The 12717-nt window shown below is 40.6% G+C and overlaps 1 protein-coding gene across 1 annotated transcript; it reads right to left on the bottom strand.

Moving 5' to 3' along the window:
* Window positions 1–1750: 1750 nt before the first annotated feature.
* Window positions 1751–12398, bottom strand: LOC143929888 (uncharacterized). The gene is made up of 6 exons (XM_077453843.1): window positions 12240–12398; window positions 10389–10433; window positions 3831–3890; window positions 3485–3559; window positions 3193–3261; window positions 1751–2013 (listed from the first exon to the last, which is right to left on the bottom strand). Exons 1-6 carry the CDS (start codon window positions 12337–12339, stop codon window positions 1895–1897), a joined length of 468 nt encoding a protein of 155 aa, XP_077309969.1. The 5' UTR covers window positions 12340–12398; the 3' UTR covers window positions 1751–1894.
* Between the last annotated feature and the right edge of the window lie 319 nt (window positions 12399–12717).

Here is a 12717-nt window from a genome sequence, read left to right as displayed (position 1 = left end):
AAAATTGTCCGGCATCCTGATGGACACCACACCCACATTTAGAAAGGTATGGGAGCCATGGGCCAGATACATAGGAGTTTCTCTCTTACCGGAAGTACCTCCAAGCTCTCCCTTTGCCTCAAGACCTTAACAATAGCCTTGATAGTCAACAGTTAGGCAGTTGTTCTACCCGACCTTCACTCTCTTCCCCTTAATCAGAAGTAGCTTCCCCCAACCCTCTGTCTCTACTCCTCTTTCTTCTTTCCTTTCTTTCTCTTCTATAACCTATTTAAGATGATTGCCTTGATAGGCAGATGATCAACACGATCATAATGCAGACATAGCACTCCTTAAGGGAACTCCCCTCCTGCTGCTTCCCGGATGCCTTCATCTCGGGGGATGGGGGGGGCCTGGGGGCCTGCACTCCTCCTCTAAAACAGCATGATCCCGTCTGGGATGTTGGGGGGGGGGGATCCCTGGCCCCCCTATAGTTTTTTTGGGCTCCAGTTGGGCCGGTTCCTAATTCCAGTATGCCTTGTAATCGCTCTCTTAGAGAGTGATATTGCTTGAATTTTTGGATGTTCACTCTTTCATGTTTGCACTATTTAATGCCTGATGTCTAATTTGATAATGGCAGAAGGCCTACCCTGATGCCTATTGTGATATATTGTATTTGACTACTTGTAAGTGCCTTTTCAAAAATAAAAAACGTTTGAAAGAAAGAATTATTTTTTTTTCAAAATTGTCGTTCTTTATTTGTTTATAGCGCAAACAAATGAAAACCTCAAAGGTTATCAAATACCACCAAAAGAAAGCCCTATTTGTGGGAAAAAAGGACGTCAATTTTGTTTGGGTACAGCATCGCACAACCGCAAAATTTTCAGTTAAAGTAACGCAGTGCCGTATCACAAAAATGTCCTGGTCATTAGGGAGCAAATCCTTCCAGGGCTGAAGTGGTTAATCTCCCTGTAAAATGGATACATATTTACACACGTTATGCTTAATTTTATTAGGCAATAGCTGTTAGAGAATGTTTTTTTGAATGGGATTCTATCATTGATCTGACACTGCCTACATCTACAGTCTGTTCTCTCAATAGAATCTCTCTTGAGATATTCCTGGCTTTCATCGCAAATGCCTCCCTATCAAGATCCTCTAATCTAGAGCAATTCCATTTATCTCTAATAAACTGGCCTTTGGGTATGGTCTTCTTCACAAAAAACTCAAAACTGAAGAGACTTTACCCATGCTCAACTGGTCTGTTACTACATAGAATGCTGAAGGCCGGTGGTCATGACTGGACTGTGTCCTCCCAAAGCATCAATCCACAGAAGAAATTGTCTTCTTCAAATGTTTAGAGTGGCAATTGTCAACATGTTGGAAGAGAGTTCCTTTGGATTGGCTTACAAAAAGCCCAGTGGATAGGTCTTTCAGGCTGAGATTCTGATTTACATTGTCTTGCTGGAATAAAGTTTGGAAACAAATGATGCCACATGGTGTGCGGTATCTGCTTTCTATGGTATTGCTACAATGTCATAGTAGTACTACCTTGATGCTTGGTAGGAATGTGTGGGCTTTATGTTGTGTAAAGGGATGTATGGATATTGTATCAAAATGTAGATATTTTTGATATGCATATGCATATGATATGAGGGTTGCATATTTAAAATCTATTTTTGTGAGTCTGTGGAGAGGACAGTAAAAATGAAGTCTGAAGGAAAGAAAATAAAATTACAAGGTAAGTGAAAAAAAATATTTATCAACACCATAACATTGCTAAATCAGGTATGCTTTATTCAGATGAACAGCAATATAGACAAAATGAGACACACGTGAAGTTAATTGTAAATAATGATACATAATACAGCTTTACAAATAGTTGATAAGGCATTTAATTTAACTTATTTTAAGATATTCATTTCTTGACTCCGCAACTGCCACCTTTCACTCCACCAACATTTCCTCCAGCAACTCCTCCTCCAACTCCTGCACCTATCCCTTTCCCAAAGTTTTGCTGGCATGGGTCAACCACACCTAAAGAAAGAGCACAAAAAGTAATTATTACGTGTGTAGGAATACAACTTATATGTTATTTGGTATGTTATAAAACATGCTTATCAAACAGTACACTTTCTGCTCACAGAAAGCAGTGAAAGATTCTGTTCAGGTTCCATTAGCTGGGAGTTCAGAGTTCTGTTAGATGGTTTTAGAATCTGAACTTTGTCAACTTCTTGATAGCTTTTTATTTCAATTTGTAAATCTAATATGTAAGTTGTTATAGGTATACAGCAGTTGCACCCCAATCTCATTCTTTTAAATTTAGAAAATAGCCTGTCATAACGCAGTAGGAGGCCTGCTTTGATCAACAGATTGAAAATTGGTCAGTGGTTCACTGAGGCTGTCCTGAGTCTTACTGATGCAAAATTGTCCTGCCACTGGCCAATTTATATCACCATCTTAGATACAGCTGTGTAAAAAATGTAGAGCAGAGGGGGAGTTTAATGGCATAGTCCACCTCTTGCAAGACTAATCAATGCACCCATGTTATTATTTTTTTTTTTTTATGAACATTCATTATTTTTTTGCATTGAAATCTGCAAGGCATTGCTACCACAATCAGGAAATCAGGGTGCAATGCTCTGTCTCCTGCAGACTATTCCTTCAGCCAAAGGTCCATACCAAGGTGTAGATATTCATTTACAGGGCTGGAAGAAATATCAATGGACTACAAGTTGCTCTGTTGAGAAATACGAGTCTCTCTGCCATGGTGACAGATAGAACTTTTTTTCATTCACAGATTCCCATGAATCAATGGCATGGCTATGCCAGTGGAGCCACACACACTAAATAAAAAAAAATGACATGAGCTTGCGGAGAGGGAAGAACCCCTAGATTCTGTTAAGGGTGGCTTTTCATTTCAAATATTAAATTGTTTATTTATGTTTCTCATTGTGTGTTAATGAATTGGCTTTACTAATATATTGTGCTCCACCAATAAATCTTCCACCAGTTTCAATAGTTGATCCACTATGTTTACGTGGATCAACAATATGCTTTATGAGTCAGGATATACTGTAGATATAGTCAGACATGCAAAGGTAATTATAATGGTATGTAGTATACATTTACAAAGTGTTGTTAAAGCATTTAATTTCACATATTTTAAAAGTTTTTTGGTTTCCCCTGATATTAATTTCTTGGCTCTATCAGTACCTTGACCTCCATATCCTCCACCAGTTCCAATAGCAACTCCACCAGTTTGTTGGCATGGGTTAACAATACCTGAAAAAATTACATAGTACATAAGTTATTGTACAGGAATACTAGTCATACTTTGCATCTTTTTATTAAAAATACCGTGCTAAATCAAATATACGTTAATGCAATTAAGAGCAGAATAGATACAGTGAGATCTAAAAACAGTAGTTTAAGGATTTAATTTCTCATATTTTAAATGGTTTATTTTGGCTTCTCATTTTCTTGGCTACACTACAATAACCAGTACCTTGTGCTCCAACGCCAATTCCTATACCAATTCCTCCTGCGCCACTTCCTGCTTGTTGGCATGGGTCAACAATACCTAAAGAATGATATAGTAGATACGTTACTGAGCAGGAATGCAAGTCATACTAGGAATCTTACTAAAAAAAACCTTTTTCTCCAAATCACATATACTTAAATGAGATTAAAAACATTATAGATACAGTAAAACATTTGTAAATATAATTTTAAGTAATGGTTAATAGTATAGAGCTAGAAACAGTATTTCATCATTTAAGCATTTAATTTCACATATTTAAATGGTTTGTGTTGGCTTCTCAGTTTCTTGGCTCCACTACAGTAAACAGTACCTTGTATTCCACTGCCAATTCCTCCAGCACCGCCTCCAGCTTGTTGGCATGGGTCAACAACTAAAGAATGAAACGGTACACAAATTATTAAACAAGAATTACTCTCTAATGATACAAAATGTTGGCTAGTAGCAATGTAACTTTTATCTAACCTATTTTGTTTTAGGGATTCTGCATTGGTCCTAAAGAGAGGGCATTTCTTACTTTCGCTGTGGTATGGAATAAGAAATAAGGAGGAAACACCCTAAAACAGGGATGCAGACAGCAGTAAAAGCACTTTTGTAAAGTGGGAAGGTTTAAAACCTGGCTATGCACCCAGTAGAGAGTTTTTTCCTAGCCTGATGCCCTTTTGTTCCTGGAACAATAATAAAACCAAAACTACAATAAAAAAAACAGCTGTGAGATTTGTACTTACTTCACTAGATCTTTAATTGCCCTATTGTATCTAACACTGATATACCAGATTTAACAACAGTAACAACACAATATGTACATATGATATTATTTAGATAATGCCAATTTAATTATTTATGTATACTTCATCGCAGGGTTCAGAACCCATGCAGTTATAGAAGCCATTATGTAATGAAACACTGCTATATATGGTCTCTAGTGATGAGCCGAACACCTCCCGGTTTGGCTCGCAGCAGAACATACGAACAGGCAAAAAATTTGTTCGAACATGTGAACACTGTTAAAGTTTATGGGAAATTAACATGCTAATTTTAAAAGCTTATATGCAAGTTATTGCCAAAAAAAGTGTTTGGGGACCCGGATCCTGCCCGAGGGGACATGTATCAATGCAAAAAAAGTTTTAAAAATGGCAGGTTTTTTGGGAGCAGTGATTTTAATAATGCTTAAAGTGAAACAATAAAAATGAAATATTCCTGTAAATATTGTGCCTGGGGGGTGTCTATAGTATGCCTGTAAAGTGGCACAGTTTTCCCGTGTTTAGAACAATACCACAGCAAAATGACATTTCTAAAGGAAAAAAAGTCATTTAAAACTGCTGGTGGCTGTAATATAATGTCGGGTCCTGGCAATATAGATGAAAATCATTGAAAAAAGGGTATGGTCCCCCCCCCCTCAGTCCATTACTAGGCCCTTTGGGTCTGGTATGGATATTAAGGGAAACCCCACACCACTATATACTCTGAACAGCAGTATATATACTACACAGCCTGCCCTATATACTCTGCAGAAAATTGGGCCTTGGGTGTTAGTGGTAGCAGAACACTGTAAGCTCTCACAGTTACTCTTGGTGAGCGCAGGAACGGGCCCTGCTGTGAAATACTATATCAAAAATTTTAATTACATGCCCCTGTTAAACAGGGGCAGAAAAATGGGACCTTTGGTTCTGGTGGTACCAGAACACTGTAAGCCCTTGCAGTTAATCTTGTTTGGCGCAGGAACATCCCTGCTGTGAAACATTATATCAAGAATTAGAATTACATGCCCCTGTTAAAAGGGGGCAGAAAAATTGGGCCTTTGGAGGTGGTGGTACCAGAACAATGTAAGCCCTCACAGTTACGCTTGATGGGCGCAGGAATGGGCCCTGCTATGAAATATTATATCAAGAATTGTAATTACATGCCCCTGTTAAACAGGGGCAGAGAATTGGGCCTTAGGCAGTGGTGGTGGTGCCACAACACTGTAACCCCTCACATGTATTCTGGTTGGGCGCAGAAATGGGCCCTGCTGTGAAATACTTGATCAAAAATTGTAATTACATGCCCCTGTTAACCAGGGGAAGAAAAATTGGGCCTTAAGCAGAGGTGGTGGTGGTACCACAACACTGTAACCCCTCACATGTATTCTTGTTAGGCGCAGGAATGGGCCCTGCTGTGAAATATTTGATCAAAAATTTTAATTACATGCCCCTGTTAAACAGGGGCAGAAGAATTGGGCCTTAGGCAGTGGTGGGGGTGCATAGGCAGTCTTCAAGGGATCCCACATCCACAGAAAAATCAATCAGTTACATCAGCATAAGGTGTTTGATAGCTGCTGCTGATCCAAGACTGATTCATTTTTATGAATGTGAGCCTATCAACAGAGTCTCTGGATAGATGCACTCTATGATCCATTACAAACCCTCTAGCAGCACTGAATGTGTGTTCAGAAAGAACACTGGATGCAGGACAGACCAGTAGCTCAGTTGCTTACTGAGCAAGTTCTGGCCAGTGGTCCATCCTCAAGACCCAGTAAACCAGTGGATGCTTTATTTGAAAGGTCTCCAAGTCTGCTCTTGCCTGCACCATGTAATGCAGACACTGGCGATGGTTGTTTGAACCGATCAGATGCTGAGCAATGAAAAATAGTTTAAAGGCATCAGTCAGCCGGCCACCTTCTCCACCGCTCTTCCTCTGAATGAACAAAGCCTCAGCAACACATTGTCCAGCACCAGGAAATTGTAACCTTCCCGGTCTCTGGAAATGCATTGCACAAACCTTTCTTCAAGGGCTCCTGAAGATGTTTCATCCTTTGCTCCCTCTGCAAAGGTGGGATGAGTTCTGAAACCTTACCCTTGTAACATGGAACAAGAAGGGTTGCCAGCCAGTAATGATCCCTCTCCTTGATACCACGAATCCTAGGGTCCTTTTGCAGGCTTTGCAGAATCAGGGAGTCCATGTAGCATAAGTTTGCAGAGGCATTCAATTCTGAGTCCTCTGGGTCACTACGGATCACATGATCCTTAAAAACCTCCTCCCAGCCACGTACAAATCTTTGGGTTTCTGGGGACTGAAAACCATCCCTTGAAGACTGCTGTTGAGTGTTATCCTCCATGTCCATGCTGACACAATCCTTCTCCTCCTCCTCCTTCTCATCTTCTTCCTGTGTGTTTTGCGGGCCCACAGGAATTCTATCTGGATAAAGGGGGCCTTTAGAGGTAAGGAAGTCCTCCTGTTCCTCCTGCTCTTCTGCCTCTAGTGCCCTGTCCATTACTCCACAAAGCATGTGCTCAAACAGGAAGACTAGAGGGACAGTGCCACTGATGCATGCATTGTCGCTGCACCCCATCCTTGTGGCCTCCTCAAATGGTGACTGGACAGTGCATGCATCCTCGATCAGTAGCCACTGGCATTGCAAGAAGAAGCCAAGCTCCACTGACCCTGTCCTGGTGCCATACTCGCACAGGTACTCATTGATGGCCCTCTGCTGCATGTGCAGCCAGCTGCAGCATCGCCAATGTTGAGTTCCACCTGGTGGGCATGTCACAAGTGAGGCGGTTGGTGGGCAGGTTATATTCCCTTTCAATGTCAGCCAGCCGAGCACTGGCATTGTATAACTGGCGGAAATGACCACAGACTTTTCTGGCCTGCCTCAGGAGAGCCTGTAAGCCTGGGTACCTGCTCAAGAACCACTGAATCACCAAATTGAAGATGTGTGCCAAACATGGAACATGGGTCAGGTGTCCCTGTTAGAGGACAGAGAGAAAGTTGGTGCCATTGTCACATACAACCATTCCTGGCTGAGCTGGTGTAGCATCAACCACCCCTGCCCTTGCAGAGCTGACAGAATCTCTGCCCCGGCGTGGCTCCTGTCCCCTAAGCAGACCAACTCAAGCACCGCATGGCATCTTTTTGCCTGATGGTTTGCGTAGCCCCTTGAACACATATGGAGCACCGCTGGTTCAGAGGAAAAATCTGCAGAAGAGGCCACAGAGGAAGAAGAAGAGGAAGGGTGGAGGAGAGAGCTGTGGCAGAATTACCACTAGTATTTTGGAGACGTAGTGGCGGAACAAGCTCCAACAATACAAAACCCTGTCCGACATCCTTCCCAGCGTTACCCAGTGCGCCGTGAAGGAAAGGTAATGTCCCTGCCCTTGCCTGCTGGACCATGAGCGGTAATATGCACCTTACTGCTGACCACCCTGTCCAACGAGACCAAAACATTGCCTTCCACAAGCTGGTAGAGAGTTGGAATGGCCTTCCGTGAAAAGAAATTGCATTTTGGAACCTGCCACTGAAGTACAGCACATTCCACAAATTCACAAAAGGGGGCAGAGTCTACCAGCAAAAATGGCAGCAGTTGCAGTGCTAGCAATTTGGCCAAGCTAGCATTCAGACTTCAGATTTCTTTTTATGGTTCAGCAACTGGGGTAGGGAAATTTGCCTGATAAAATCAGATGGTGGTGTATTGCTAGCAGATTGGCTGCAAGTACTTGGGACAATTATTGCTATACCTTCATTCCTCTCAGTGAAAGTTTTTTTAGAGAACTGGGGGTATAGTGGGGTTGGAGATCCAAGATAAGGAGCAAGTAGAAGCCTGCTTTTTCTTTGATGTGGGTCTTTCAAGTGCTGTTGTCAATGGACTGCATGGCAGGTCATCATATGTCTCTTCAAGCTGCTGTTCTGGCCACCCTTGATCCACTTCAGACATAGGTTGCATACAGCAACGGTGCAATCTGCTGCACATGTGTCAAAAAAGGCAGACACCAAGGAACTTTTAAAATTCAGCAAGGAGTCAGCAGCATTGTGCACCTGCCAACCTCTGTGGTGTGATGCAATAGGGTGGCTGCCCTTAAGCTGCCCCCTACAGGACATCCTGCCTCATTGGAGTTGTGCCTCCTCCTCCTCCTCTCTTCTCTAAGCACCCAAGTACAGTCAGTGACCTCCTCATCCCCTCCCTCCTCTTCACTGAAGCAAATTTTGAAGTATGCTGCAGCTGAAGGAACACGACTGCCAGTTTCTTGTCCTTCTTGGGAACCCCCTCTCTCTAGGCTCACGTTACTCCCTTCCTCAACCTATGGGAACTCCTCTGTGCATGATGATGGGGCTATGGAACGAGTGCCTGTGGACAAGGAGCCAGTGGAATAGACCGCTTTGGCAGCTGCATTGGTAAGCAAACTACTCTGAGTCTGGGTGACAGAGGATGAGGAGGATGAGGACTGCTTTTATCCACTCCACCAACTCTTCTGCATGTTCTGGCTCAATAACACGGCCAGCAGCAAGAAAAAAAGGACAAGCATGCCCCGCAGCCACCTGCAGAGGATGCACCATGTCCAGGACCAGCACTGTTAACTGTAGACACAGAGGCTACTTGCCCTCTTTTAGTGGCCTGTGAGCGCCTGCCTCTCCTTGGTGGAGTTCCGGACCTGATGTATATTTTGTTTTGCAACACCACACTACAGTACACTGTATTAGATACTGTGTACACCACCAGAAGTGTAATAGAAAATGTACACACTGTATTAGAAACTATGTACACCTGCACTCCATTAGCAACTGTACTATGGCTGCACTGTATTGTGTACTGTGTACACCACCAGAAGTGTAGTAAAAACTGTACACACTGTATTAGATACTGTGTACACCTCCAGAAAAGTAATAGAAGCTGTACTACAGCTGCACTGAATTGCATACTGTGTACACCACCAGAAGTGTTGTAGAAACTGTACACAGTGGGGCTTATTTATGAAAGGTAAATCCACTTTGCACTACAAATGCACTTGGAAGTGCAATCGCTGTAAATCTGAGGGGAAGATCTGAAATTAGGGGAAGCTCTGCTGATTTTATCATCCAATCATGTGCAAGCAAAAATGCTGTTTTTTTATTTTCCTTTTTCTTGTATATCCCCCTTGGATCTATGCAGTCACTTCCAAGTGCACTTTTATTGCAAAGTGGTATTGCCTTTCGTAAATAACCCCCACTGTATTAGATACTGTGTACACCACCTGAAGTGTATTAGCAACTGTACTACGACTGCACTGTATTGTGTACTGTGTACACCACCAGAAGTGTAGTAGAAACTGTACACACTGTATTAGATACTGTGTACACCACCTGAAGTGTATTAGAAACAGTACACCACAGAATGCATTGTAGATACAGGCTAGACTGGAAGCAGAGTGTATATATATATATATATATATATATATATAACTGTATATATATTATATATATTAATACACTGCCTGCACTGACTGAATATAAAGTAAACACTGAATTTATAGTATATGCTAAATGCAGAATATATATATATATATATATCTGAATATCTTGTCTGTTTTATCTAAATCAAGCTATCTTTCCGTCCACACCAACAACACTACAAAGGGCCGTGTAGGCAGCCTTATATAGTGTGGGGCATGGACTTGAGTCATGATTGGCCAAAGGCACCCTGCTTTTGGCCAATTATGGCTCTCTTAGCAGAGGGCACTGAGATTGGCCAAAACATGCAGGTCAGGTGCATGCTTTGGCCAATCATCATACAGCAATGCACTACAATCTCGCAGTGCATTAAGGGGCATTCAGCGGAGCTCGAATTTGCTGCAAAAGCCCCATAATGAAGCATTCCCACTAATAAAAATGTATAACAATAGTGGGACTGCTGAAGCATCCCCACTAATTAACTTCAGTAAGACATTTATTAATCAAAGTGGCTCTGGGCCCACTTCTACCAGTCTGCTAAGTATAGTGTTTCTGATTCAACTGCATTCCCAAGCAGACTGAGACTCTAAACTTATTACTAATATCAAAAGTGCAATTCTAGTTGCTCAATTTTAGGTATTGTGACCATTTGAAGCATGGTTTAAGTTAAAATATACACTATTCTTACCTCCACATGGCTCTGGAATGACCTGGCATGGCTGAACTGGTACAGCTGAAAAAAATAAAAGCTTTAATAAATTGGAAACCATATACAGGCGGTCCCCTAGTTACAAGCATCCAACTTACAAATGACTCCTACTTACAAACGGAGGGAGACAACAGGAAGTGAGAGTAAATCTACCCCTAGGAAGGGAAATTCACTCCTGTAAGAGTTAATATGGGAAAAAGGTACCTCCACTGATGCTTTATCGCCAATCCTTGTTTCTACAACAACCCAAAATTTTTAAAATCCAATTGTCATTGGGACAGAAAGTGAGGTGAAATCTTCTGAACAGGGGCACAGACAGCAAAACAATTGTCACAGGTGTGTTAACCCTTCCCTATGTTTTCCAAAAAGCTTAAAAAATGTACCTGTTCTGACTTACAAACAGATTCGACTTAAAAACAAACCTACAGACCCTATATTGTTTGTAACCCGGGGACTGCCTGTATGCCTATAGGTAACAACATGCAAAAGATGCTTTGGGTGATATTTTATGGTATACTTAAATAATTGCTTATGTTTATACTTCACAAAGTAATGTCAGGTAACATTTAATAAAAATATTGCAATTTTTATTTTTAATATGCAAGCATTTTTTTTTTTTTACTATATATTATTCCCTTCTTATTTATAAAATAGCAAACATTTTTGTGCAAATCTTGAAAATGAATAGTTGTGCTTATTATCATCCCTTATTCTTAATGAAGAATGCTCAATCTTGTTTATGTATGAATAACTATTATTAGGATGTTGTATCGGTACTATTGGGACCACACTTTAATATTATTACTCTTCTTGTGCATATGTATTTCATTGCATAATAACTTGCTGGTAGCCAAAATATAATATGTTTAGTGTAATGCTGAATCAACAAAAATGTCCAACTAGTCGAACTATGTATTATTATGCTTTAATCTTATGTAAATAGACACATAGATCATTTTCAGAAGTGATTGGAATTTCCTATGCTGAAGTCCATTTAAATACGGGTACCACTAAAACCAGTGGGCATACAGTATGTAATAATCTGATTCCCCACTGTACCCTTAAAACACCGCATCCATGCACATTTGAAATAGCTTGTTTTTTTTTTAGTTACTTGTATTTTCTCCCAGTCAGTGCAAACGTGTCAGGTTGTAGAGGCATCCTGTCTCCTGCCTGAACTTAGTGTTAATAACAGACACTCAAAAACATGTCAAATAACAAAGGCATTGCCAGGATTACATTAAAAAATGGCTTGATAAATTGAAAGTTTTAATCTCCTACAAAAGCCCACACAGCATGTTAGCTAACCACCCTGCACTCAGGCAGAAGACAAGTCAGCTTCATTGGGGCCTTTCAGTGTGACACTGAGCTTGCATTTCTGTTCAGATCATCAGATTGCACTATTCTATTGCACTATTTAGGAGTGCATTTTCAGATCTCACAAATGTTCATTGCTGGATGGTTTCTTTAGAACTCCAGAGTGTGCTTTGGCAAAATGTATTCCATAGAACCAATAAAAATTTAGTGAATCGGCATCTATCTTTGGCATCTATTTGGCAATAGATGTTCAATGTTTATTGTGTAATTCACATAATATATATTTACAGTGCCTGAGTCATATGTTTAATTAAAAAAAATGTTTCCTACAAAAGTTATTACTAATAATTAAGTATGGCCTAATAATTGTCAGCATTTTCTTTACAAAGATTGATCATTTGGTCTCTTATCAGTTTAATTGCATTGACTACTCCTCAAAATAAATGCAGACCATTTTCTGCATAAATATACACTCTAAATAAAATTCTACATACAGTTTTATGCTGTACTTACTGCCACAGTCTTTGCTTTGAATTGCACCTCCACCATAGCCACCAGCACCACCAGCACCACCGCTGCCTCCGCTTATTCCTTTTCCACCCTTAGTAGCCATAAGTGCAGATTGAGCTTTGTGAATGTCTTTAGTGAAATGCTAGTAGTTCTTTTTGTCAACCCTTTTATACAAAAGGTTCTGTACTTTTTTTTCAGTTATTAAAATATGTTTTCTTACAGGGGCCAATTACATCCCTGTTACAACCTATTTAATTAGATGCTTGCATATCAAAGGTATTTTCATGACTTGATTTAAATTTGGGGATGGGTGCATCTCATTAGTAATTTATTTTGTTCCAGCCATCATAATCCAATTGTTGACATGTTTCTTATAAATCAATACAGTGACTCATTTAAGCATTGATACATCAATTATTCTCAAAGTGACCCGATTAGGAGGGTAACAGCAATAAGACATAGTTAATCCTTTTGACTATTC

The sequence above is a fragment of the Lithobates pipiens genome, unplaced genomic scaffold, assembly GCF_037356315.1.
Source record: "Lithobates pipiens isolate NorthernLeopardFrog02 unplaced genomic scaffold, aLitPip1_a1.2 Scaffold_25, whole genome shotgun sequence".
In the NCBI taxonomy this organism is placed as follows: Eukaryota; Metazoa; Chordata; class Amphibia; order Anura; family Ranidae; genus Lithobates; species Lithobates pipiens.
Note: the sequence above shows the minus strand (reverse complement) of the source record. Positions and strands in the feature narration are given on the sequence as shown.

Excerpts from the sequence above, each read along its gene's own strand:
- LOC143929888 (XM_077453843.1), bottom strand. The coding sequence starts at position 12,339 with ATGGCTACTAAGGGTGGAAAAGGAATAAGCGGAGGCAGCGGTGGTGCT. Across the intron at positions 3,262-3,484 it reads AATTGGCGTTGGAGCACAAG|GTATTGTTAACCCATGCCAA; the intron begins GTACTGGTTATT and ends TAATTTTTTCAG. Across the intron at positions 2,014-3,192 it reads TGGAGGATATGGAGGTCAAG|GTGTGGTTGACCCATGCCAG; the intron begins GTACTGATAGAG and ends CTCTTTCTTTAG.